Raw genomic sequence first — 26275 nt, 5'->3', positions numbered from 1 at the left:
AAAAATCTCAACACAGTAACTAGGATCTCTCCTAGTTATAATTCATATCAGTACCAACTGACAACTGCTACATTATGAAAGAGCTATGAAAGCAGTTTTGTTAATTAGTGTTTACAACAGTACTTGATGCATCGTAAGAGTATACTCAGTTTTTCTGCATTTTCATGCATGCATTAGAACTTGACAATTTGCGGCGTCTTGATGTGACATTTATCATCACTTGAACAAAAGGAGGGGGCTATTAGCTCTTCATATTAGTATGTTGAAGTTTTGTCATTCAAAGCCACCAACAAATAATAAAGAGAGAGAGAGATCGCTGAAGTTTTTGGCATGAAGAATCATCTTTCTGGTGAGGCCTTATTTATTTTTCACTGCAAATTCTGTTTTTGAGGGTATTGAGCTTGTGATTACATGTTTTTGAGGATATATGGCAGAGATGTAAAATTCTTGAGTTATAAATACTGATAAATCCATTTATGGAGAAGTTGTGAAACTTCAATTGTTTTGACTCGCAAATTATGAAGGTCAAAAACTGAATTAAGTTAGAAACAGTCCTATTACAGGCATAAAATGTACTGCTGCATTTATACTGTTGCAACATTGCATTTTTAAACTTCTGTAGTGAAACAAGCCTGTAAACAAAACTAAGACTTTTTAAAACGGTTAATTGCCAATATATGCCTCTGAAGATTTTTAATTTCTTTTCAACGCACTGACTTCCTAAGACCCATGTACATCAGGCCTGATCTATGATCTGAAGATGTGATCTTATGCTTCCTTCACTTCAGCAAGTGAAATTCCTTTGTGTACACAAAAACTGGGAAATTAATAGTCCTTAGCACTCAGTCCCACTACAGCTCTTGCTGTTGAGTAAAGCTGGTCCAACTTCAGCAGTGCTTATAAGCAGAGGCAGCATAGCTTGGAGCACCCTTCTGAATTAATCCTCCATCTCATCTTCTCATCCAAAGTGTACCTGTGGATGAGCTACTTCTGCACTGGTTGCTGAATCACCAGAGACCAGTGCACTATTCTGAAGTTTGCCTTTACCATTGTGTTAAAATGCCATGCAGTAAACAGTAATGCTCAGCAACTGGCTCAACAGCACCTATATTGTAGGTGGGACGATGGCTAGGAGTGCCGTCAGGAGTTGCACTGATGTCCCTGATGAGGTTATCAGAGCCCTTAAAGTAGAGTGCAATCTAAATTTTGGCCTGAGGAGATGGAATTTCCACGGACTTCAAAAAAAAAAATCGTGATTAGTGACACTGAAACTTGCAAATATGATGTTCAACTACATCCTAAACTAAGGCTAATAAAAATCTGGCTCCTCTCTCGTTTACCTGATACGGCACAAGTGAGGCTGTGGCTCATGTTGGTGCACAACTTCATGTATCACACACCCGTCTTTTGTAACCAGTGTGACTTGTAATTACATACAATGAAAAAGTGCAACATTTTACAGGATTATTCCTTTATATTTTCTCTTTTTTTTTTTTTAATAATGTGAAATTAGAGTATTATTAACAAGAATTTACAGATCAATTACATGATGTTTTATATTTTGACACCTGAAATTTCAAGTTGCATAAACATTCAGTAGTAAGTTCTTTTGCTTGCTGTTGCTTTATTTAACCCAGTGGTCCCTAAACACAAGGGCACTAATTGACAAACCCAGTATTTATAACAATAGTACTCCGGAATGAAATGCCTTAACTTAAATCACCTCCAATAAACCATATGACTTTGCTCTGAAGAGCTTGTATAATGATGAAAAAAACACACCAACTTCAATGTTTACATGATAAACTTTCAGGCAACATTTCAGGCTGCAGCTCAACTGCAGAAATGGCTGGCTGAAACGGCTGGCTGAAACAGGCATTCCTATCCCATTCCCCATTTTCACTTTATTATTTCATCTCTTCTTGTGCTGGCATTGACATACACATAATGCCCTGAGCAGTCAGTTCAAGGAACTCATCTGGCAGAAACCTCTTTCTTATTTGTAGAGTCAGGGCACAGTTTCAACGGCAGCTTGAACAGAATTACAGTTCACCCCTGGGGAGGAGATCCTGCTGACCCTGACCAATCTGTGGTGGTGTTGACCACACACTAGGAAAATTCAACTCACTAAAAAGACAGAAAACTAACCTAGCAGAAACACACCAAATATCTACTAGGTGAGCACACTGAGCTAATAATTTACTTCGCAGTCAGATTCATTCCACCACAGACAAAAGGGAGAACATGTTGTTAGAAGTCAAGGGAAGGAGGAAAAAACGGAAGATGAAGGGGGAGGCAAACCTCCCTTTCCATCATTGTTGGTGGGGAACTGGTAATTCAGTCTAACCGCACCATGAAACTGTACCCTCTGTTTCTGGCCCATCCAGCTGTCTGGCACATGTCCCTGTGGAGACAGACAAGCAGCAAGGTCGGATACCTGCTTGGCTGTACTTGATACTGGAGACGAGGGGGCTGGACAAGTCAAGGAGAACTGGCCATCAACAACTTCTAAGCTAACTTTGGGACAGACGTAAGAAGTTTAATAGTTCACCTTTTGCTTAGCTAAGGTATCTATGTTAGACTTCACATCAGGAATGCTTAATCACTCTTTAGAGATCCCTGCAAAGAATTAAGTGGAAAAAGTGCTTTGGGTGCTTTCTATTCTCTTTTGTAAACTTACAAATTTAGCACATTTTTCATCTTTTTAAAAGCTTCTTTTCCTGAGTTACTCCAGCCGAAGTTTCCAAAAGCTAAATTGTTTCATGTGAAATATTTAATATATTTTAAACTTGGTGCTATCTGAAGGTGGGAAATATTCCTTAAACAGTTTAGAAAAAAAACCCTTCATTTCCCAGTAAGGAAAAAGATTTAAGGAACTGCCATCACAGTCTGAGTTTTGATCTTCAATAACTGAACGTAATCTTCGAGGTGTTCTCATCTAATGTGAATCTACCTGATTTCAGAAAGGCTTTTTTTTCCCCCCACATTTGTCCAAACCATGCCAACACCTTCAAAGCATACAACAGGCAACATATGAGAAATGTTTTTTTATTGCTAGTATAGCAAAGAGGTAGATTGAATCAAATGTAATTGATGGTTTCTTCCTTGGGAATGCTTTGTTGTTCTTTCAAAGGGAATGATACAAATCAAGATAAACTAAACTTTATCCAGATGCTCATTAAAGACTGCTAATCACATTAATATTTCCTTTCCAAAGTTATCTAAAACAATGAAAGGGTAAGAGCTGGAGTTCTAAAAGAGACCAGAGAATACAACATGAAAAAACCAGCACATATTTTTGGATTTTCTTTATAATGTCCCACAACAATATTACAGTTACGTTATTACTCCAAGACAGGGAAGGAGGAGGGCCAAGGCTCCTGCCCATACATCAAGCACTAAGTTGTTTGCAACCAGTGCCAAAGCTTAATTTAAGCTTTGCCTCATTCATATCTCACTTTGAATACTCTTGCAAAAGCTATTGTCTTCACTCCTTGTTTCAACCAGCGATTCTAGAGTTGCTTATAGCAATTATTACTTAATTGTTTTACTGGTTTCCCATTTTCACATCACACTTAAAACCCTTGCCTTTACTTTTACCATTAAGGTTCTGAAAAATGAAAATTATAAGAAATGCTTTGTCCCATGCCCATGTAAGCTAACAATACTGTTCACTGCTTAAGCTCTTACTTCCTTCTACAACTTTAGCCATTAGGATTGGAAACAGCCCTTCTAAAACTCTACAAAACAAAACCATAACTTTCCTTCAATTTGTCAGAGATGTGTTGCTGAAAACGATGTCAAAACTGACAGCATTTAGACTGTCAACATGATTAGATCATTGCCTCTCCAACTGTCCTGTATTCTACTTTTGTACCCTCGTATTACCTCTATCTGTGATGATCCATTTGTGTATTTTCTCATTAGTGGTAAATTTCTGGGGCCAAGGGAAAATTACTTTCTTCAAAGATACCCAATACACTAAGGCTCCTCTTCTGTTACTCTAGGTACAGAGTAACACAAATATCAGCATCTGTATCTATAACGACTAGACCTGCTTTACAAGTATAATCACTGCATTTGTTTTCAAAATTATTTCTCAACTGCTTGACAGTATTCCTTCCTACATAATAAGAAAAATGAAGCTCTTTCAAAAACCTTTGAAAAAGAAACTAACTCATCGAGAGACAGAATTATATATTCATCTCTTCTCAAAATCTTAATCCCCCAACCCAATTTATTAGAAGCATCTAAAAGCAGGCATTTTGACAAAAGACAGGCATTGGACTTCCACTGTATTACTTACAATGCATTTATTGCATTCTTCCTCAATCTTCAGACTCAAAAATGAAATGCAACCAGAATCTCTTTCTGTATGTAAATTCTATGTAAATACTGTTAGTTTATGTCCCTAGCAAATGAGTTAGCGAGTCTTCTTGGCAGGAGAAGTCAGAGTTATTTTTAAATACATCACTATCATCAGTGTCAGTCCGAACTAAGTTGTGTTGAACGAGGCATCATTGCAAATAGTTTTCCATCACTACTTAGCGATGTACTTAGATAAGCACTCCATAAGCCACTGCGTCAGTGGAAAACATTCAACAGCTTGCACTAATTCAACTACTCTTCTTTACCTCTTCCTCAGTTTTCTCAATGTTTTAGTCCACATAACTTACTTTTAAAATTGGTTTTGGCTTACTTCAACTGAAATGGGTGAGGAAACATTCCCACAAGAAGAGCCAGAAGGTTTGAGGGTTGGTAATGAGACGCGCTAACCACTTCACTAGTGTAGTTATACCCAGAAGACATAAATGTTTAACTCATACCCTTCTCGAGAGACAAAAGTTAAACAACTTTATTGTCCTAGTAGTATTGTCCTACTAATAGTATTTCAAAATATTATACCAGTGTAGACTAAGGACTCTAAAAACAGTAGCAGGAAGAATATTTCTTTATGTTTGGACTCTCCATTTGATAGAAATGGTAATATCTCCTGTTCTATAGCATTGCACTGTTGGTATAGCTGCCCCACTATCAAGTACTTGATTTTTCACGTACTTCAAAAAAGAAGTCTTAAAGGCCCAGGAGCAGGCTGTTCCCATGTGCCAAAAAACAAGTAGGCGGGGTAAGAGACCAGCCTGGCTTAACAGGGATCTCTTGCTAGATCTCAAAAACAAAAAGAGAGTCTACAACCTTTGGAAGAGGGGGCAGGCCTCTCATGAAGACTTTAAAGATGTAGCAAAGCTATGTAGGGAGCAAATAAGGAGAACCAAAGCGCAGCTAGAGCTCAACCTAGCTGCAGCTGTTAAGGATAATAAAAAATGTTTCTATAAACTCATTCACAACAAAAAGAGGGCTAGGGAAAATCTCCCTCCTTTATTGGACGCAGAGAGAAACATAGTCACAAAGGATGAGGAAAAGGCTGAGGTGCTCAACGCCTACTTCGCGTCGGTCTTTAGCAGTGGAACTAGCTGTTCCCTGGACACCCTGCCTCATGAGTTAGGAGACAGGGAGGGGAAGCAGAATGAGAGCATCACTACCAAAGAGGAAGAGATCAGTGACCTGCTAAGCTGCTTGGATGCACACAAGTCTATGGGACCGGATGGGCTACACCCAAGAGCGCTGAAAGAGTTGGCAGACGTGCTCGCCAAACTGCTTTCCATTTTGGGCACCTCAATATAAGAGAGATATCGAGGTGCTGGAGTGAGTGCAGAGGGCAACGAAACTGGTGAAGGGCCTGGAAGGCAAATCATATGAAGAACGGCTGAAGGAGCTGGGACTGTTTAGTTTGAGGAAGAGGAGGCTGAGGGGAGACCTCATCACTCTCTACAACTACTTGAAAGGACGCTGTAGAGAGGTTGGGGCTGGTCTCTTCTCACAGGTAATTAGTGACAGAACGAGAGGGAACGGCTTCAAGCTCCAACAGGGGAGGTTTAGATTGAACATTAGGAAGGAATTTTTCACTGAAAGAGTGGTCGGGCATTGGAACAGGCTGCCCAGGGAGGTGGTTGAGTCACCATCCCTGGCTGTGTTTAAGGGCCGTTTAGATGCGGTACTGAGGGATATGGTGTAGGGGAGGACTTTGTAGAGTAGGGTAGATGGTTGGACTCGATGATCCCAAGGGTCTCTTCCAACCTAGACAATTCTATGGTTCTATGATTTTGATTTAACACCCTTTAAATGAGTAAGAACAAACCACAGCAGTATGAAGACACAACATGAGAAAATTCTGTCCACCCCAGAGATCTCCAGTTTATTTTTTTAAAAAGTGTCATAACTCTGGCCAGTGTAGTTTTACTGGTGCAAAAACAAAGCTTGAAAAATCTGTAGAATTTGACTTGCCCTGCTAGCAGTGTCAAACCAGTCTGACTATGTATGGAATGCATAATGATTCTGATAATGTCTATGTACATGTACCAAATGTATGTCAATACAGGGATCTTTCTTAGATTAAGTCCATCTGTACAAAATGAGATACACATTGAAACTAATAAAGTAACATAACTTTCTAGATACTTCTTAGGTACAAGCACATCAACTAGTTATGACTGCAGAAGTTATTGTGAACTTTACTTTCTGTTCTTGTACCACAGTGAAGAGAAATACAAGAAAATCAGCATGACTTTTTAGGAAAGCTCAAAAGATTAACTTAATAGAAAGCTAACTGGAAAAGTATTCCCTCTCAGAAGAAACTGTTTCAATCTCTCTCTATAGTCATATTGCTTCAGTAGTAAATGATTTTAACAGATCTCAGAAAATGAACTAAGGATATGCTATTTTAGCTCAGGTCATTACACTGGGCTTACAGCTGCTCTGTACCTTAAAATGGAAACCAGTCCTCATTTCCATTCTCAAACTCATCATGTACTAATTAAGAATTCAGCATAACCTATGCCAAACCTGGTTAATAAATACCTACACATAAAACAGAAAGAATTTAATCCTTCTATGTTTAAAAGCATCAGAGTTAGTGGGTTCTGTTACTTAAGCACTAACATTTCCTTACACTTCAGAACAGTATTCTGCAGTGCTTCATAGATAGTAAATTAAGCCAAGGAATCCAAACACATTTGTGAAACAAATGACACCACTCTGCTCAGTGCCTCATACAAGAAAACCTCAATGAACACGGGAAGCTAAATGAGCTATTCTTGGATTATCATTCTATAAGCCATATTGCTCAAGATGGTAGAACAGTTGGCAGACTTAATGGAATAATGTTCTCTTTATCAATGAGCTAAGGAATATTTATGTGACTCTTGACACACAGTTAGATACTGTTTATTAAACTTGCACGACATCAAGATTTAGAAAGTACATATGTAAGAGATAGATAACCACAGGAAGCTGAAGCAGCTAAACCTGCAGGCAAGCAAGGGAAGATGAGATGCTTGTAAAAGCATAAGGGAATAATTAGAAGGCACAGAGCAATAGAGAAAGATGCATTTGCAGGCATACCTGTACAATTAATTCAGAATCATTGCTCTCATTGCTTTTTCATGTAAGCAAGTGCTACAGTGGGAGGAGAGGTGAGAAAACAGAATTGCTAAGATAAATTTTCAGGAGACTGCAGAGTCATTCTTAGCGTTTGGGCCACCAAAGGCATAGCCCCACTTTTAGCCCTGGGCTCCTGTTGCTTTTATCATGTCATCTCTAGAACCTGCCTGAACAGCTACAAAGCTGATTCAGCTCACGAGCCCCAAAAACAAGGGGGGAAAGGAAGGAGGAAGAAAGGTATGGGAGGTCTCTGCAAGCTGAAGCCACTCACATGAGCCCTGGCTACATGCCAGAGCTAGGTGAGGACACAGCCATTTAATGCAGTCAGGCTGCCCTGGGTGATGTCAGCCATAGCCTGCATCTCCATCTGAAGCTTGCAAAATCCTACACTGCCAAAGGAAGAAAAAAAAACCAAAACAAAACACATTGGTTGCCTGTCCCAGAACAAAGCTGCACAAGTAACCAGACCGGGAAGTTCATCTGACTGAAGATTTCCCCTTCACTGGATTAGGTTCAGCCAGGCCCACACTGGCACACAATGACTACACTTACACAGCATAGCAAGTGTAAACCCTTCTTCCAAACAGAGAGGCATTACATCCTCTATGGTATAATTACAGCATTTCACAAAGAGGGGTAGCCCCACTCCTGTCTGACAGCTTTGTCCCCCTCTTCATTTGACCTCGTGGTGGTATAGCTGAAAGGTAAGCTCATCTTCTGAATTTATTCACCCTGCAGCTAACTATAGCTACATGTAACAAGAAAAGCAGGTAGAAACAGAAATAAGACCACCTCTTTTGGAAAAAGTGCATATTGTGACACCAACTTATGTAAAACACCAAATTGCCCATTTCAGTGTGGTGTGGCGTAACTGCTCAGAGCATTCACCAAACTACAGTCACAGACAAGACAGCTGATACACAAAGGTATGCTATGGAAAGGACTTTCCAACCTATTCAGAAGTACTGCTAATAACTCTCCCCTTACAACGTACACGTGGTCATATCCATGTGTACATGTACACGTTCATATCCAGAGAAACTGACTTCAGAAAAACAGCCCTGAGTTTCACACACATACTTCCCATAAATCTGCGTTGACACTGTTTCAGATAAAAATACTCCTTTATAAATATCATCACCTGCCTCTTCTCTGTTTTTTTGGGTGGGGCTTTTTGTGTGCGGGGTTTTTGGGGTGTCCAGTTTTTGGTTGTTTTTTTTTGTTTTGTTTTGGGTTTTTTTTCTTCTCTTTATCAGCTCCACAGGATTAGATTTTGTTAGATAGTGTATGCCTTGTTTTTTTAAGTTCCTATAAACATGTATGTAAAGCACTCTGGAAAAAATATCCCGATTAAGTCAAGAGTGAAAGCATCAGTCATGTTGACATTTACACTGTCCTGCTAATAGTTCAAAAACAAATGGGGCAGTTCTAACACCACAAAGTTACTGCTAAGGTATAAACAGCAACCTCAACTTGTTTGGAATGAAACAACCATTAATTATAACTAATATGACAATAGCAGAGGGTTTGGCTTTATTTTTTGGTGGTTTATAGTTCCTGGTTTAACTTCCTACAAAGGCAGTCAAATACTTATCTTGGTCCAGCCTGTCTTACTGTCAAGTTGAACAAAAGTAATTTACATTAAACAAATTTGAACAGCCTTTCAGAGAAGGGCTGGCCAAACCAACAAAGCTGATCTAAGTATTCTTCCTACTTGAAAGCAAGGTGTGCTGGTTTATTTTAAGGGTTTTTCACCCAGACATTAGACGCAGGTTACTTTCTTTAGGGAAACTGCTTTCCTTCACAAACTTTAAGGGAACTCCAGCTGCTTCACTGGTTGCACAAATTTTAATAGCACAGAACAATGAGCACATAATAAATCAAAGCGAAAGTTGACTACCAGCATAGGGAACAAGCAAACTAATCTCAGCAGTGTAAATATTTAGATTTCACATTATAGATGAAAGCCAGTTTTCACTGGACTAGCACATTAGCTTTAAGCATTCTGTCATTGTATCTTGCATGTGAACTATTTAACTGTATCCTACAGCATCACTGGGTTTTTGTTTGGTATTGTGCATTGTGTTCCCCCCTGCCCAATACACCTTTCATAACAGAATGCAATAATGAAATAATTCCTGTTGAAAGGTACTTCTGGAGGTCATCTGGTCCAATCTCCTTCCCCCCAAAAAGAAGTCAGTGTCAGAGTTATATATGGTGCTCAATGCTTTGTCTTCAGATGGTTAAAAACGTGACAAGAAAAATCAATGTAGGCAAAAACCAACACTCCCTCTTCTCCCTGTTTAGCCTGGGCTATGGCTATTCCTAAAGATACCAGAACTCCCACCAAATTTGTTCCTTTCATGACAACATTTCACAAGAAAATACAACCATCAAGGGAAACAGAAATATTAGGAAGAATAGAGGGGGAAGGTCAAAGCTAGTTAATTTAACTGCTGCACGCTCTTTTCTGTAATAAGCATTTTGATATGTTGTAGAATACAAGACTTAACAAGTGGTGTCCAGTCATCCAGACAGAGCCGTTTACAGAAACTGCAGAAGCATCTGAAGACTGGACACCCCATCACATGATGTCAGTTGTGTTCCTTACTTTACCATGCATGTGCACACACACAGCTGACCACCACCATGTGAAAACACTTTGTTCTGTGATACGAGAGGGTCTGCAATGTCTCTGGAGAAAGAGCTACAGACAAGAGGAGTAGAGCATTTCACAGACCTTACGGCTTCTCTCAAACAAGTGTCCCTGAGGAAACCTGTACAGTAAGGACCAAGCTGTGGGTACATGCTCTGTTGGACTGGGACATCTCACGTCACAGCTGTCTACCACAGACTACCATGGGGAAAAAAAAATATTATTTTTTTTCCAGGTAGAAATGCCATTACAGGAAAAGCCACCCAAAATTACAAAGCGTAGAACAAAGAGTCACCAGGTCAACACTACAATGTCCAGCAGAGTAATGTGATGTTTTGCCTTCCCCTCTGATACTTTTATTGCTATTTATACAATGCTGACTCCAAAATCGGGAAGCTGTCCTGCAGAAAATTATTTTGATTTTTTGCCACCTTATTTTTCTATGATAGGTGTGGATGCAGCTCTTCCTGCTACACTTTTGCCAAGAGCACTTTGCTGATGCTGATATCAATAGCTTAAGATAAGGGATTTCACATATGAAGCGCCCAACTCAATTTTCCAAGAATCATGTCCACACTCTCATCTTGCAGTGAAATCAGTATCAAAAGACTTTTCTTTTTTCCTGTTGCGTAAGTTTCTTTGCACAACACATACCATCTCCCCTCGTCCCTCCACAACACGCAAATTTCAATTTAACCTACAGTAGGGGGTTGTGCTTTTTTACACGTAAAGACAATCTATTGCAGCACCGAGTCAAGAACCCCCAAACCCCGCAGCTCAAGAGAAAAACCCCACCCCACCAGACAAAATAAGGGACAACGACAGGGTCATCCGCCCCAGCAAAAATAATACGGAGTATTATGCAGGACATACTACCACAACCCAAATAAACCCCGCTGAGGTATCTGAGGAGCCCGGCGGGGTGAGGGGACTGAGCAGCCACAAAGCGGCTGAGGGGGTGGAGGGGTGTCAGGGCCATCCCCTCCCGCCCCCCGTTAGGGCCGCAGCGGTGAGGGAAGGACAACGGCGGCGTCCAAGCCTCAGCCCAGCGCCCGGGCCGGCTACCCGTGCCGGCTACCCGTGCCTCTCCCCTCCCCGGGGCTGCGGCGAGAGGGAAGGGGCTGCGGGCCAGCGCCCGGGCTCGCCCTCCACCGCGGCCAGCGGGGCCGCAGCGCGGCGCCCCGCACAAAATGGCTGCGCGGCGGGGCCGGGGGGGAGGGAGGCCGGACGCCCAGCACGAGGGTGGTATCGCCCGCCGCTGCCGCCGCCTCCTAGCCCCCGCGGCTGCCTCTGCCCCGAGAGCCCGGCGGGGAGCGGCAGCCGGCGCCGCCCGGATGCGGGGCGGCGGGAGGCGGAAAGCGGTTCCTGTAGGTGAAAGGTCGGGGGGCGCGGGGCCGCCGGCGGGGCACGCCGAGGCCTGAGGCGGGATGGGACGGGACGGGCGGCGCCCCGCCACGCTCGGCGGGAGGCGGCGGGCCGGCCTGCACCGTTAGCGCGCCGCCGCCGCCCTCACCACCAGGCCGCGTCCGCCGCCGCCGGGGAGTCGCTCACCTGGTAGGCCCGGCAGCTTCTCCGGCGGGTCTATTTGGCGGCGCAGGCGGCGGCGGCTCCCGGAGGTCAGAGTTCGCGACCCCGCCCCCTCGGCTCCGCTCGGCTCCGCTCGGCCCCGCCCCTCCCCGCCGCGGCGGATGCGCCTGCGCCCGGCCTCCGTGCCGGGAGGGGCCGCCTCCCCTTCCCCACCCTTCCGGCGGCCGTTAACGGGGGCCGCGGCGAGCGGGGCTGCCTCTTTGTCCGCGCTGGCGCCGCCGGGCACAGGCAGCGGCGGGGAGGAAAGAGAGCTGAGGTGCCTCGGGCAGGTGGCCGTGGGCCGTCGCCTGAGGGACGCGCTCCTCGGGAGGGGGCGGCTGAGGCGAGGCTCCCCCGCGGGCGGGGAAACGTGGCTGGGCCCGGAGTCCTTGTCGCCGGGGAGAACGGGAGCATCCCGAGTCCCCGCTGCGGTTCTCCGCCAAGGAAGGTGGAACCTGCCCGTTTGCAACACCACAGGGGCAAAGCCTTCGCTTTTGGCCGCTCGGGGGGGCCTTCCCGCTGAGGCGAGCACGGAGGTGAGGTCGCAGGTGCGGTTTGGAAGGTGCCCCACGATGGAGACATGAACCGCTTCACTGCCGTGAGTCACCCCCGGCTGCTGCAGCAGTCCAGCGCTGCCGGCTGGAGAGAGCTGGCTCCCTGCGCCAGTGTGGTGGCAGCAGCAGCAAATGGCCTCCTTAGATGTCAAGGCTGCTCCCAACAGGGTTTGGAAAGGACACGGGGAGCCTGGCCGCTGGTGAGCGCGCTCCCGGCTGCAGGAGGATTCTCAAAAAAGTGCCAAAAGAACAACTTGGTACTGTTCTGGCTGTGTCTCAACGTTCATTGGGACCAAAGCTGTGCTAACTAATTAATTCATGCTAACTATTTTAGTGACCTCCATTGTATAGCTGTGGTTGGAGATCATCATGAAATTCCAAGATCATTTAGGCCGCTGGGGCTGTGCGCACGATTTCATTATCTGAAATGTGTTTAGACCATTTTGGGGAATTTCTGCTGAATCCGATGACATAAGCGTCAACATCTGAGAAGCAGAGATAGGAAAAAACCCCAAAGAATACAAGCAATTTATATGTTAACATTAATAAAACCACTCAGGCTCTTATCTTGCTGTTTCCTTTACAGCTTTCCTTCCCACCCCCAGTCCCACAGCTGCTCTTGCATGGAGCTACCAAAGCTGAAGATGACTAGCTCAGTCAGTACTTGCAAGCATCGAATTTTGCTTTTTGATGCAACGCCTTCCCAAAGCCAAATGCAAATGAACCTCATGAAAAAAATTTAAATGGGAGCAATTAACTTGTTATTTCCTGAAAGTGTCAAATGTTACAGCACTCTTAATTGACAGTACTTGTCACTTCCCCAACTAGCCTGAGCTGCACATCCACTTTATAAATGCAGCTTATTGCAGTTTAATTTAACAAATGCCAAGGAATCTGAACCAAAGCTTATTTCAGACAAATATTCTGATATTCTCAATAGAACAGAAATGTCACTGTAACCAATAAAACGTGTTTTGATTTTTTTTTTCTTAGCAAGTGACCCAATTCATACTTGATCTGTATTATACAGTAATACATCTACTACATGTAGCTGTGTCAGCCGGGATTACAAGAGACACATCCCTATCAAAAACATGCAGAGAAGCAAAAACCTTTATGCTGCTACTGCAAGTTATCAAAAAACTGCATTCAAACATCTGTCAGAGAAGTACAGGGAGGTAGCGTAACTAACCTGACAGACAAATCTCTCCCTCACAGGCCCTGTAAAATACTTAACGCCAATAGAAACTGTGATTCAGGCATACTTTAATAGAACTGGATTTTGCAAAAGGATTTAATAATAATGTAATATCCTTCATTTGACCTTCACATAGATGTTCTCTAGAATGATGGCTTCTTAGGATGCTTGCTTTGCCACGAGTATGCTTGTTCTCCAGGAGACTGAGTGAATAGCCCTCTTATCCTGTATCCTGTGTTCCAGAACTGTCTTATCTCCACTGATAAATGTTCAAGAATATTGCATTAATGACTTGCTTTCTCTCTGGGTTAATGACTCCTAGCCAGCTCTTGCTGCAGCTACAGTTTCTTCTCCTGGGCCTGTAGATCACACTGCATTTGTGCATATTGGCACAGGGAGCCTGATTCCTTCCTGGGCTGATGAAGCTCAGAAGAGCCATCCTGTCCCAGGGCTGGGAGGTGGATTCAGGAGATAAAACTGTCCTACAGGTGACACTTGCTCAGGAGCAGTTTTTCGGATTGTCACATTTTGTCTGCAAACCACATTCCAGCACAGGTTGTGGAAGGGTATTACTGGAAACAAACATCATGAACTTGTGAAGGCATGGGCTTTTAGTTTGGGGAGCTGGGGAAGAGGGAACAGAAAACAAAGAACTAGACACCAAGAGGCAGCTAAGGAAAGACAGGAGGGCAGAAAGAGAAATAAATTTTGTAGCAAAAATACCAGTTTTGGTAGTGAGAGCGTGTACTGTCTTTGCTGACATGAGTGAGATAATTCACTTAAAACGAGTGTTTCAGGTGGTCAGATCCAGCTCTGTCAGTCTGAGCACACAGCCTATCTTTTCAGGCCTTTTCATTAGGGCAAAACACAGTAAGAATTTTAAAGCAAGGCTGATGTGCAGGATAATGGCAGCAGATTCTGCTGTTTGAACATCAGCAGAACTGCTGAACTACACAAATTACATAACACATAAAACTCTGAAAATATTAAAAAAACCCCACAATGCAGATTCAACTAGTGTGAATTTATTTATACAAAAATGATACATATCCACAGGAATATTTACAACAACTTTAAATTGGTTTCATTTACAAAATAAAGATTCTGTTCTTTTCATTTTGACAGTACAATATAGGACTGCTCCAAATAAAAGCCTATTTGGATGGTAAATACAGGGGGCAGCAGTTCCGGCACACAAAGACATTGAATGTGTCTTTCCAAACATCTCTTTACATTATGATGTAATATGCATAATTGAGTAATCAAGTTTCCACACACAGAAAATATTTAGTAAAGTGTGTTCCGTAGCTGCTCAGCTATCTACTTAAGTCCTTTGGGCACAAAAATAGTTTTAAGTTAAAGAGAATTCATGATCCTAGAACAGTTAATTTCTCCAAGATTAAAGATGCTAGAACTAATACTCAATGCTAACGTTTGTCTCACGTTCTACTAACCAATCTTAAATTATTTATTAACTATAGATTCTTGTAAGAAGAGGTAGCCAGGTGTTTAAAAACTTCTGATCTTGTTTTAGTATTTAGCCAAATCAAGAAATGAATACTTTACTTTTGATGGCAATGAATCAAAATGAGAGGTGAACTGGAGAAATAGGGTAAGTTTGAAAAGCAACCATCTGAAATTTTATGGAACTGCCTATGTTGTGGGTTCTTCACATGGCACAAAGCACTAGTGCTGGAGAGAGAGGAAAAGAAATATCCAGACATGTTTAAAAAGATAGTTTATTTCACACAGAATTAGACTGCAATATGTGTACTATTGTTTTTAAGGCTCTGTTCCAATCTATTTCTGTCACAGAAAGAATTTTTTGATTGATCAGCTGCTTCTGGAAGAAGTCCTCTGAGTTTCACAGAACACTTTAAACTATTTTCTCACTCTGCACCAAATCCTTGAGAGGTAGTTTGATGCCACATGAAGCAGAACTTGGGCACCTTATTCAGTGTGTATTTCACTTTTATTGCTGTTTTGCAGCAGGAAGATCAGTATCAAACCATAAATTGAAATTAAATTAGCTTGCTCCTAGCCAAATTTCTGATTAATTTTCTGGTTCATGGCTTTCCATCTTAGTTGGTGTATGGTCCTGTAAAAATATTAAGAAGCTCTTCTCTTTGATGATAACGACTGGAAGAGCCACATTACATCTATGTTACATTGGTGTCAGTGTTGTTTTGGATACAGTAAAACCATGTCAGAAATCACCCTGAAGAGACATGTTAATAGCTTACGTGGCTTCAGTAAACAGCTGGTTTTGAAAATTAAGTAAAAGCCCTTTATATATAATAAGAGAAATATATTCACTTAGCACATTTGTATTAAGATAAAAGAGAATAAAGGCTTTGATAAGACTCCCACTGAATTTCAAACACTATTTTCAAATCTCTAGCATTCATGATGGAAGCCAGATCGACTGCTTTAAGTCCCTGATTCAGAAGGAAATTACTGGTATACTTAATATTAAGCATTAGGCTTCCAAGTCCACTACTAACTTAAAAGAAGCTTTGGAAAATCAAGCTTCTTCAGAGCTATGTTAGTATCTTAGACCTGATCTTGAGATATGTGAGGGAATAAGAAAATTGTAGGTTGCGTTTTCATTCTTGGCCTTTCTGTGATGACTACTATTCTATCATCTATTCTCTTTGCTTTGTAAGGCCACAGAATAGCTGTTAACATGGATTCAAACTATTAATTAAAAGTGATTTGCTCTTAATTCTCTTACCACAACTAGCTTTATTCAGAGGACTACTGAGAAGTGTTTCAGACAGTAAAATTAACTGGCTACATACACGTTGCATTTGACATAAAAATGGCTTCCTTTCATGTGTTTTTCATAGTTCTAGTTCCATTTATGCTATTACAGTGTTAAAAAGTTTTCAAAATTAAATAGAAGAAATGCACCAGAATCATCACTAAGTATTTCCTATTGAGGTATACTGACAATTTGCTTAAAGAAAAAAGACCTTAAATACCTAAAACTGAATTGTGTTTTAAAGTGTCAAACAGAATAAACCACAGTGTAAACTAAAGGTATTTCAAAGAATGGTATACATTTCAATGCCAACTGCACTAAAAATGCTGGGTTTTCTTGGTATGGCAATTCCATTTCAAATATAATATTTAAATACACAATAGTTTAAAATTTTGGGAGAGCAGGGTGCATATATTTGTTTAACGTTCTTTGAACAGTAGGTTATACAGTGTTTTATATTGCATACAGAACTGATTTGACACAAAGTTTTGAAACAAATAAGGTATTTCATCTTTTCCCTGTATATAAAAAATGTGATTTTTACTCAGCTTTAAATTACTACTGGAAACATAAAAGAAAATATGTCCTGCAATTGTTTGAAGATAACTCATTTAGTCTCTTTGGCATTTGTAGTACTGTAGAAGCTCTAGTGCCTTATCTCTGAAAATTGCAACGTCTGTTTTGAAATATTTTTTGCTTTTCCCTTTTTTAATAATTGAACTGCAATTTGCAATAGCTTCGGTGATAGGGAATTCGTTGTTTTGTTTTAATGCAAGATCTCAACTGCCATTCAAGGAAAGGAGCAGCAATATTATACAACTTCTCATAAAGGAGTTTACATAGTCGACAAAGATCCAAACCCTTTGAAATTCCTATTCTGATCTGTTCTCGGTAAATTGCAAAGTGAGCATCGGCAACTCAGGACCTATACACAAACCATGAGGAACTGTACAATTGCAAAAGATTTGTTTTGGGTTTTTAAAAAAAAAAAAAAGCACAAACTTTAGGAATATGTTGACCAATGACCTGCCATTCTGTAGACATGCACACTTTGGATCTCATTGCAGACCTCACAAATAATTCTGACCATTAAAGTAAACATCGGAATTCAATAAATAACACATTTTGTATCAACACAAAAATACACACAATTCTTTAAAAAAATATTACCTTACACTAAAAATGCACCAACTCCTAATTCTGACAAATATACAATTCTGTGTAGGTAGAGACGGCAGGATTCCATTTCTTTGAACAGCTGCTGTACTCTGTTTTACCACCATCCTTGGGCATTTATTTTCCTTTACACTTGCAGACATGATGGTGACAGTGCTATAAGATGGTGCCTTCTTGAAAAGCTTCTATCCACCTATTAGAAAATTAAACACTGTTAGGAAGTTGCTGGTAAAAGTATCAGTCACGCTGCTGTGGAACGGTGCCTTCGCATGACGACAGAACTTCCCCATATTCAGACACACAATATATGTTACTACTGAATCACATATTTAACAGATAACTCTGCACATTATATCTGTGAAAATACAAGTGTGAGTAAAGGGTGTGTGGGGGAAGTCCCAAACAGCTGATCCAAGGTGTCTCAAAACTGGAAATTCAAAGTTAATATTCAGATACTTTTACCCCCTATAGCTGTGGGTTTCTGTTTCTACTTGATTAAGGTGATAAAAATCCTCACCTTCTCAAAGATGCTGCAAAAATTAATGTTTCTGAAGCACTGCGATGCTACACTGTCAAATACACTAAAAAATGGAATAATTGTGTCTTCCAAGTGAGGGCTCAACTGTGTGCATTTAAAGTTAAGGGATCCACATACTGATGATTTTTTTTTGCGAGTGAAAATCTTACATGAACTGTATGAGACAAAGACTGTAAAATTATCTTTTATCATGGAAATTCAAAACTGTCTTAGTATTCACAGGGTATCTAAATGTTAGTGACAGATATTGGCTCTTCCTTGCCCTGAGTGTTTAATTTGGTAACTGTGTGTATGTTCTTTGAATTCAAGCTTTTGGTATGAACATATTCAGCGTGTGTAAGTGCCTGTGCCTGTCTGCGCACACAACTCAAACTTCTACCCCTTACTTTATAGGGCTCACTGTATTTTCCGCTGCCATTCATTAAAGATAACTAAAATGGAATACAAATACAAGGAATTCATAAACAGCTTAAGCATTGAACATAGTACTGGACTGACAATTTCAAAGCTCATCAAAAAAGTAAACATCTATTAAAATTTGCTACTGTACTTACAGAAGTACATCAGTTATTTATTTGCCCCTAACAGGAAAAAAACCGTGCCCACTCACGTAAACAGGCCAACAACATGTTCTTTGTTTTTTCTTTTAATGCTATCAAAGCAGCATTTATTCTGTAATTTCAGCATAACTCTCCTGAGGATATTAAATACTTGGAGAAAGCTTGCAATTTAAGGTACTTAATGTTATTCCTAGCCTCAGTAAAATAGAGTATGTCTAATTTCAAGTTTTCCTACTGATGACAAAAGCTATTGTCTGAATAGGAAAACAAAGCTATTGAATGCTTTGGATTTTTTTAGTTTTGTTTTATATAGTACAAAGGAGGGCACAGTGGAAACAAGAGAATACTATCTTAATTAACAAGGAAACATTTGTGTGCATCTGCAAGACAAAAGTCTCCCGAAAACTCAAAAAAAGACATCCAGATGTTGTGTGTAGAGAAATGTCATTAAGCACGTTCTCAGCTGTTCAAAATTTTCAGTAGCCTTGGGTACTTTGTATTTCAGAATATCCCTATTTGCATAAAACTATATCTGCAGCCGCTTGAATGCTTAAGTAGTAATAATAGTCTAGTTAGCCCATTAAATCTATTTTAATGTAAAATTCACTTGGGAAAACTGCAGTGAAACCAGTCAAATAAGCCAGGCATATAGGCAAGATAACTTAAATGTATTGTTTCCATGCTTATTCCTAGCTTACTCCATAATTTACATAGCAAATGTTTTCTACCTATTAATGACACACCCAGACAGATCTGCACACACACTTCAAACTTCTGTCCTTTACTTTTTAGGTTTCGCTTTATTTTCACTCCCATATAGCCATTAAAAATAACTAAAATTTACATCTGGAGATGAAAAAAAAGGAAGTCAACTATCTGTAGTTAACTCTTAAAACATTTTCTGGATTTCTCCACAGGTAACCTTCAATTTTCACATGAGGAGAACAGGGATAGAGGAATGGGCTAGGAAAATTAATGATTTCTTATTTTATGTTGGACTTTTCCATTCTCCTACATTCATTCTTTTACAAAGAAATGCAGTCTGCTGCTTCATCTAAAGCATTTCAGAAGTCCTAATGAAAGCAGGACCTTGTGTCTAAGTAATTTAAAGGGTTTATTTACATATATAATACGCATCTTTTGTACATATGCTTAATCTGTGAATGTTAACATTCATGACTCTTGAAACATTTTCTAGAAAAAAAACCATAAATTAATTCAAATAGTTTCTTACTTTTGAGCTGAATGGGGATCATCTGCTTTGAATATGTAAAATAAAGTGTTTTTGTGCAGTAAATGGAACACTCTAGACTCTGAGTTTTCATCTTTTACTTCACTGACTGTGAATCCAAGTAAAGGCTGGCTCTCCAATGCTGCCACATCCTATTTTATGGGGAAAAAGGCAAACAAGATGACAATTAGAGCTTGTAAGACATACTAAGGAACTTATGTAGACTTTACCCATGCACCATACCATTGCAACAGATTATACAACAAACATTACAAATAGTCATGCATAAAAAGCCGCTTTTTATAGTCTCCATGCATGAATCAGGGGACAGGAAATAACAAAACCTCATAAACTTCAACATTGCTGTTCCTCTTTTTATTTCCCTGATAACATCTACCTTGTCTTTCACTGTACAATCTCATCGTTCTGCCTGGTAAGGACTACGTCTATCAAAAGATTGACTCCTACCTGGCAAGAGGCTAAAGCTCCATCTCGCCCAATGCTCTCTCCAACAACCTCAGCAGTGAGTTTTCATGTCTTAAAAGCGGTAAGGGATGCTATTAGCTGCCCTGGGTATGCTAAAAGAAGGAGCTATGCATGTAACCCATGTTCTCAAGCACTGGAGTTGCACTCCAAATGCTCTTTTTTGGTCACTGAATCTTTTTTGCTTTCTGTTGCTGAAAATTCACAGGATAGGGGGAAAAAAAGTCGCTGAGTCTTCACAAGTGCTGGCTAGGATAGAGCAGCAAGAGAACCCGTACCTTTTTACCTTCTCTTAGTTTCAAAACCTGACTAAAAAGGAAACCCTTTTCCTTCCTCATTCATCTCAATTACTTCCTTTTTTTTTTTATATACTCTTGTCTTTTAATTAATAAATACATTGCACAGCATTTTTGGAAGGGAGGGGGGGAAAAAAAAAAAAGTATTTTCATTCCGTGCAAATTCCAAAACAGCGTTTTGTAACTAGGCAGGGTCCTGCAATGCTTCTAGATATTAAAAATAAACAAAGAATGTACTTAAACACTGACACATCAGGTAAAGACTTTGGTAATTGCCTCTACATTGAAACAAGAGTATCCTGTGAAAGCAGCAGTTCGTGATACTGGAATATAATCAAGTAAGACTTGGCAATCTGTTTTACTATCTTAGGTCTCTGTACCACTAATAAGTGGTCTTTTTACCACTAATCCTTGTATCCCTTGGAACTAATATAAGTGGCTTGAGTGGGGTTTCCTGGCTAAAGCCACACTGGACCTTTCCCTTGAGACTCTCTACACAGTGCCTCTTGCAATGGCCTATCAAGATGAAAAATAAAGACAGATATTGTTTAGTTTAAAGAAAATAGGCAAAAAGTTAATTTTGTGATTGCGAGCTGCAAACTGAAGCTACTCTGGAAGTCTGATATCTCAGAGGAAGCCAAGTAAAAGAAGATTTAAGGTGACTGTCACAGACTAGTAGTATGCCTTTCTTTACAGTTTCTTTACAGTTGCCAAAGTCTCCTTTGCAACTGACAGAAGAGACACAACGCTCTGAAATATTTTTCAAATCTTTGCATAAGTAATTGTTTTGTACATAATTATTTAAGATTTTTTTTTACTATTGCCAGTGCTGTGGTGGAAATGACATCACAGGTTCTGGGCACAATTCAGAAGTACTAAAATAAAGGTTGGCATTACAGCAGGAAAAATGATAAAATGATAAAACTACATCCTCAGCACATACTGGGATGTCCAGAGCTTTTACATATATATATAGAGAGAGAGAGGTTAGAGATTATTCCACACAGCAATAGGACTACACATTCTAAATAAAAAAGCAAATGCCATTAGACAAGATGCATTTCTTATTTTCTACTGCAGCACTGTATATTAAATAACTCTGAAGATGACAGTTTGGGGAGAAGCCAAGAGATTTAGTTTGCTCATTTTCCAAGCACTCAAAATACCTTACGGAACTGCAGAACAAAGCACTTAAAGATGCTTTTGTAATGTTGGCTTTGCCACTAGTCCAGTGCAACGCATCTAAAGAGACCCCCATGTATTCAACTGGCTCAGAACATACCTACAACTGTGCAATGGTGTGCAGTGCAGAGATACTCAAAGCTAGGTCTGGAATCAGAAACAGCACAGCTGTATCAGCATATTATGGTACCGAGCTCACTGGGCCTTTTCATAATACTATATCACAATCAGATCCATTACTGTAAGGTGATCTATTTTAACAGTTTGTTTCTAGATCATAAAAATAAACAATTTTATTACAAATGCAGTGTTATCATCGGATATTTGATTTCTAATATGTAGGCTCTTACCTCACTAGCAGCATATGTGTATAGCACCTTATTTTTTATAACAAACCATAGGTGTTTCCATGGCTTCTTACTGCCCTTAGATCTGTGTAGGTAGCCACTCATTGTAGAGTCTTCTGTATTTGCTGAAACCTGAAGTGGAAAGCAAGCCCAACACCCAAGAGTTACGCATCTGTCCAAGTTTTTGCAGTACAGCTTTTTTAAAACAGATCTCCAGAGCCCTGTCCTGTCAAAGAGTCAAATTCTTACCTGATCTCAAGTTAATGTTGCTAATTAACTCAGATGGCTGAAATAAAAACAATTCTGTCTGCCACCATCTACCTGGTCTGGGATATGGAAGAGAGGTTTCTGCAGACACTAAGGGCTGGAACTTAAATTGGGTGCAACAAGACAGGAGAGGCTGAGGACCACATACAGCTGGAGACCACACATTCCTATCTAAGAAGAAAAATTCCTTCCTCCCATTCCCAAGACCTCCAGTATAGGTAGGCAGAGTTTAGCTCTACCTTTCCTAATCATAAGCTGAGAGCTGAGTTGGAGTAGGAGTCTTCTCACTGACTGTTGGTGCAGAGGTAAATCACAGTTCCTTGAAACACTGGAAAGCATGAAAGAAACTACAATTCTGTGATTCAGAAAGACAGTCAGTCTCGGAGGTGTTTATGCAGTTTAGACACTGCTCCATAGTTCAGATCTCTGCCTATAGAAAACTAAGGCCCAAACCACTCTTACAGATTTTTACAATAGATTTTACAAATCTACTTTTGATTCTAGAGAAGATGGTTAAAATATGGAATTTGTTTTTTCATTGTTAACATTGATGACATAATACCAACAGGCATTACTTTTGACCAATAAAGCACTTACTTCTTTGAGGGCTGCAGGGATTTTTTTCTGCTTTCTTCCAGAGGGAATACTATGTAATACTGTAGACAAGGCACTTGATGGAGATTTATGGTTGACTGGGGATCCGGTCTTAGGAGTGCACTGGTTATCTAAAATGGATAGGATGAATATATTGCTTTCATGTCACAGATGACTAAACACAGGCAATGATTCCTGGACTTTTGGGTTTTGTTCTCTTAAAAAAAGCTGAATTTTTATCCTGATTACAGTGTTTCAATAGTAACACCTAATCACAATAAATTCATTGTTGAATTAACTTTTCAGTATTATCATTAAGACCATGAGTTAGAATCGTCCAAATCACAGACTAAAAAACCGCAAATTTAAAACTAAACTGATTGATTTTGTTTGTTTTCAAAGTCTGTTTTCTTGATGTTCTTGATGTTTCTTGAAGCAGGGTGAAAATTAAGTCTTAAAAATCACACCAAATTTTTAGACCTGTCCTCTACATTTCAGTCTGTGCTTTACCTCTGTTGCCCAACTCTCAGTCCTTCAATTCTCTACATCTGTTATCTTCTCAGCTTTTTCCCATTATGGATGCTGTAGGGCTCCTCTTCAGCCTGATGCCATCACACACACACTTCTGAAGAATCCCATCTCCAGCAAATGTGCTGTCTTTCTCCACTGCCACAGGCAGTTCCTTCATCTCTCTTGGAAGACTTCTGCAACGCTTCACTCCCTTAAAACCCCCTTTTCTAGCAACACCCACCACTATTTTACAGCCCAGCCTGGAATGAGTAGCTTCATTAAATCTACTTCTAGAGTTGTCCCTGAACATAGCAAGGCTCGGAAATAATAAGCAGATTAGAAGAATAACCAGATTGCCAGCTGCATGGTACCTGCTCTGCAGCTCTTTTCCCAGCTAGAAGCACTCGCCATTGCCTGCAGCACAGCAGCCTCTAGTGCCCAACACAGAGACCTACAGGTGGGCCAGACAATCCACCTTCCCCATCATTGCAGGCTCCCACCACCACTTCAAGGGCTGTCCATGCTGCTTTCCACTTCCCCGAGACAAATGTCACCCCAGCACGTTGGAAGCCATAGCTTGATTTTTTCACTGGGGCATCACAGGTTTCCTGATACCCTAGAAAGCTTGTCTCAAACTGGAGCCTCTGCCAGAGGGAATGGCTGCAAACTGATTCTGTCCCTGCTTAGGGCATGTTTGCATATTTTATACTAGTCTTTGGACTCTAGTCCAAATTCAGAGCAAGTCTTGTGAGATTTGACTGGATTCCCATCTCACTGGGAGGTGCCTCCATTGATTTTACATTTGTTTCTGCATAATGATGTGAAGCTCTTCAAAGAGACGGATTTGAGGATGAGAAGGAAACTGAGCCTGGACCTTCTCTCTAAGCAAATGTTATTACCACCAGGCTATCTCCCCCCTGCTTGCCAGCATTCTCTGAAAGTGTTTCAATGAAATAGCTGTAGCTGGGGTGCTTCGCTTTGAAATCCATGTTGCCAGTGGGCAATGGTTAGGAGTTTTCCCTTGGAAATGAGGTGCAGATATGCCACCTTCTTGAATTCCAGATGAGCCGAGGCTTGAGGCTGAAGAGACTCAGCTTCAGTAAATTTACAGAGCCCCAGAACTTCAGCTATCTATCTCAGCAGCTTGGCTGGCAAAAATGAAGTTTACAGGCATACAAGTTACAGAGAGTAAAACTACATGTGAACCCACTGGGAGGTCACGATAAGCTGCAAGGACTTTAATGTGTACTTGTACCCCATGATTAATGAAAAGCAATGTAAAGAGCTAGTTATCTCAAAAAGAAAGCAGCATAAGCTATATGTTATTATCGTAGGGAAATGCATGCATGTTTCAGGAAGGAAGAGCCAATGTATTGCAAATTCACTTCCTAGCTTACTCCACAGAGACTTGTTGGGCTCTTACAACCTCAGATGCCTGCTACTTTTCAGGCACTAGCAGAATTAGGCACTTGAACCCATCAGTAAAGATGAGACACAGACATAGCATGTTAATAAGGGCCACAAAAGTAAGACAGATAGTTTGTGCAGATTTTCTTTACCTTGTTTCTGTAGCTCCCTGAAGCAATGATCACATACTCTTGCTGGCTGGTTTTTCATATAGTCTAAACCATGTTTATTTGATGAACAAGCTTGACAAACAATCTGGAAACAGATAAAAGCATTATTGTACATGATAAGCAGCTGTAAATCACCAAATGCTTCAGTACTGTTAAGCCTGTAACAGAACCTGAAATAGGCACTATTTTATATTGAAAATGGTTTAAGGTCTTTGCTTTTCATTATGTTCAACATGCTGCTATTTCCTCCTCTAAATGATAAAAATTTAAATAGAATAAAATCACTGAATTACACAAGTCAATAAGCTAATGTTAACAATCCGTGAAAAGTAGAGTAAGCCTACTGTGCTACTGAACTGTTTAAATCATAAGCTTTTAAAGAAATAACCAAAAAGTCATTGTTCTTTTGATATTTTCTCCACAACACAGATGTCTCAACTGCATTGAATTCTGTATTCTCACTAGATTAAAAAAAGAAAAATAAAGGTTTATTAGATATACCTTTCATATGCGTTAAATATAAAATAAATTGGTAGTAACTTAAAAACAAAATCATCATTTATCTTAAAAAACAGTGATGAAGGTATTTTTCTCATTTCAGCTAAGATTCTTTGTTTGTACTACATAATTGCAGAAGCAGAAGGCAACCATAAATAGTACTCCAAAGTGCAAAATAAGGGACATGTACTGGTTAAAAAATTGAACACGCATTATCACACCTTACTCAAAAAAAAAAAATATCAAAACAACCGCAACCCAACATGTTTTTTTTAATCCATATAATTGTGTCATAGTAGAGTGTTCTGTTAGAACTGATGTAGTAGTGCAATCAGGCTCCATCTCTATTTGTCACACAAGGAACCTGAATGACTGACAGAAAAGGTAATCACAAAATTGCCCAACCTTTCCACATGCCCTGCAGTGATGCCTTCTCCACGTCAAAGTGAATTCACTTGTACAGATCATACACATAGTGGCTCTAGTATCAGGGATCCAGATGGGAGCCTTTGATCCCAGTGGACTGTCTTCTTCCTGTTTCTCTGGATCTGCCTGAGAGAACCATTACATTCAAGCGGTAAGAAATAAGATTGATATTTATCAGTGATTATAGGTTAACTCTAATTATGTTGGAAAGCCTTCTCTGATAAATTGCCATGGTCTAAAATGTTATCGACTATTTCATCAGCGACCATTATAATGCAAGCCTGAAGACAGAGTAGCATTTAATTAGTTAAAAAAGACTTGTGTGACTACCAAGCTTTACCAGCCTATTGATATC

At 40.3% G+C, this 26275-nt stretch overlaps 2 protein-coding genes across 5 annotated transcripts in view; both read right to left on the bottom strand.

Moving 5' to 3' along the window:
• NR2C1 (nuclear receptor subfamily 2 group C member 1) overlaps positions 1–11823 on the bottom strand; it is a 57006-nt gene extending 45183 nt beyond the window's left edge. For 2 of the 4 annotated variants that reach the window (XM_014964026.1, XM_014964028.1), the window contains exon 1: positions 11705–11823. The gene's annotated coding sequence lies outside the window, so the exon portion shown is untranslated. The remainder of the gene's footprint in view (positions 1–11704) is intronic. The other 2 variants (XM_014964023.1, XM_014964027.1) reach the window with 1 other exon arrangement.
• A 2651-nt stretch (positions 11824–14474) lies between these two features.
• The window catches only part of FGD6 (FYVE, RhoGEF and PH domain containing 6), a 76341-nt gene continuing 64540 nt past the window's right edge, over positions 14475–26275 (bottom strand). Inside the window, 6 exon segments of the mRNA XM_014963299.1 lie at positions 14475–17604; positions 19744–19892; positions 22052–22180; positions 22913–23040; positions 24979–25081; positions 25900–26046. Of these exon segments, the coding sequence (XP_014818785.1) occupies positions 17568–17604; positions 19744–19892; positions 22052–22180; positions 22913–23040; positions 24979–25081; positions 25900–26046 (693 nt within the window). The 3' untranslated portion in view covers positions 14475–17567.

Source organism: Calidris pugnax, unplaced genomic scaffold (assembly GCF_001431845.1).
Source record: "Calidris pugnax isolate Ruff unplaced genomic scaffold, ASM143184v1 scaffold44, whole genome shotgun sequence".
NCBI lineage: Eukaryota > Metazoa > Chordata > Aves > Charadriiformes > Scolopacidae > Calidris > Calidris pugnax.
Note: the sequence above shows the minus strand (reverse complement) of the source record. Positions and strands in the feature narration are given on the sequence as shown.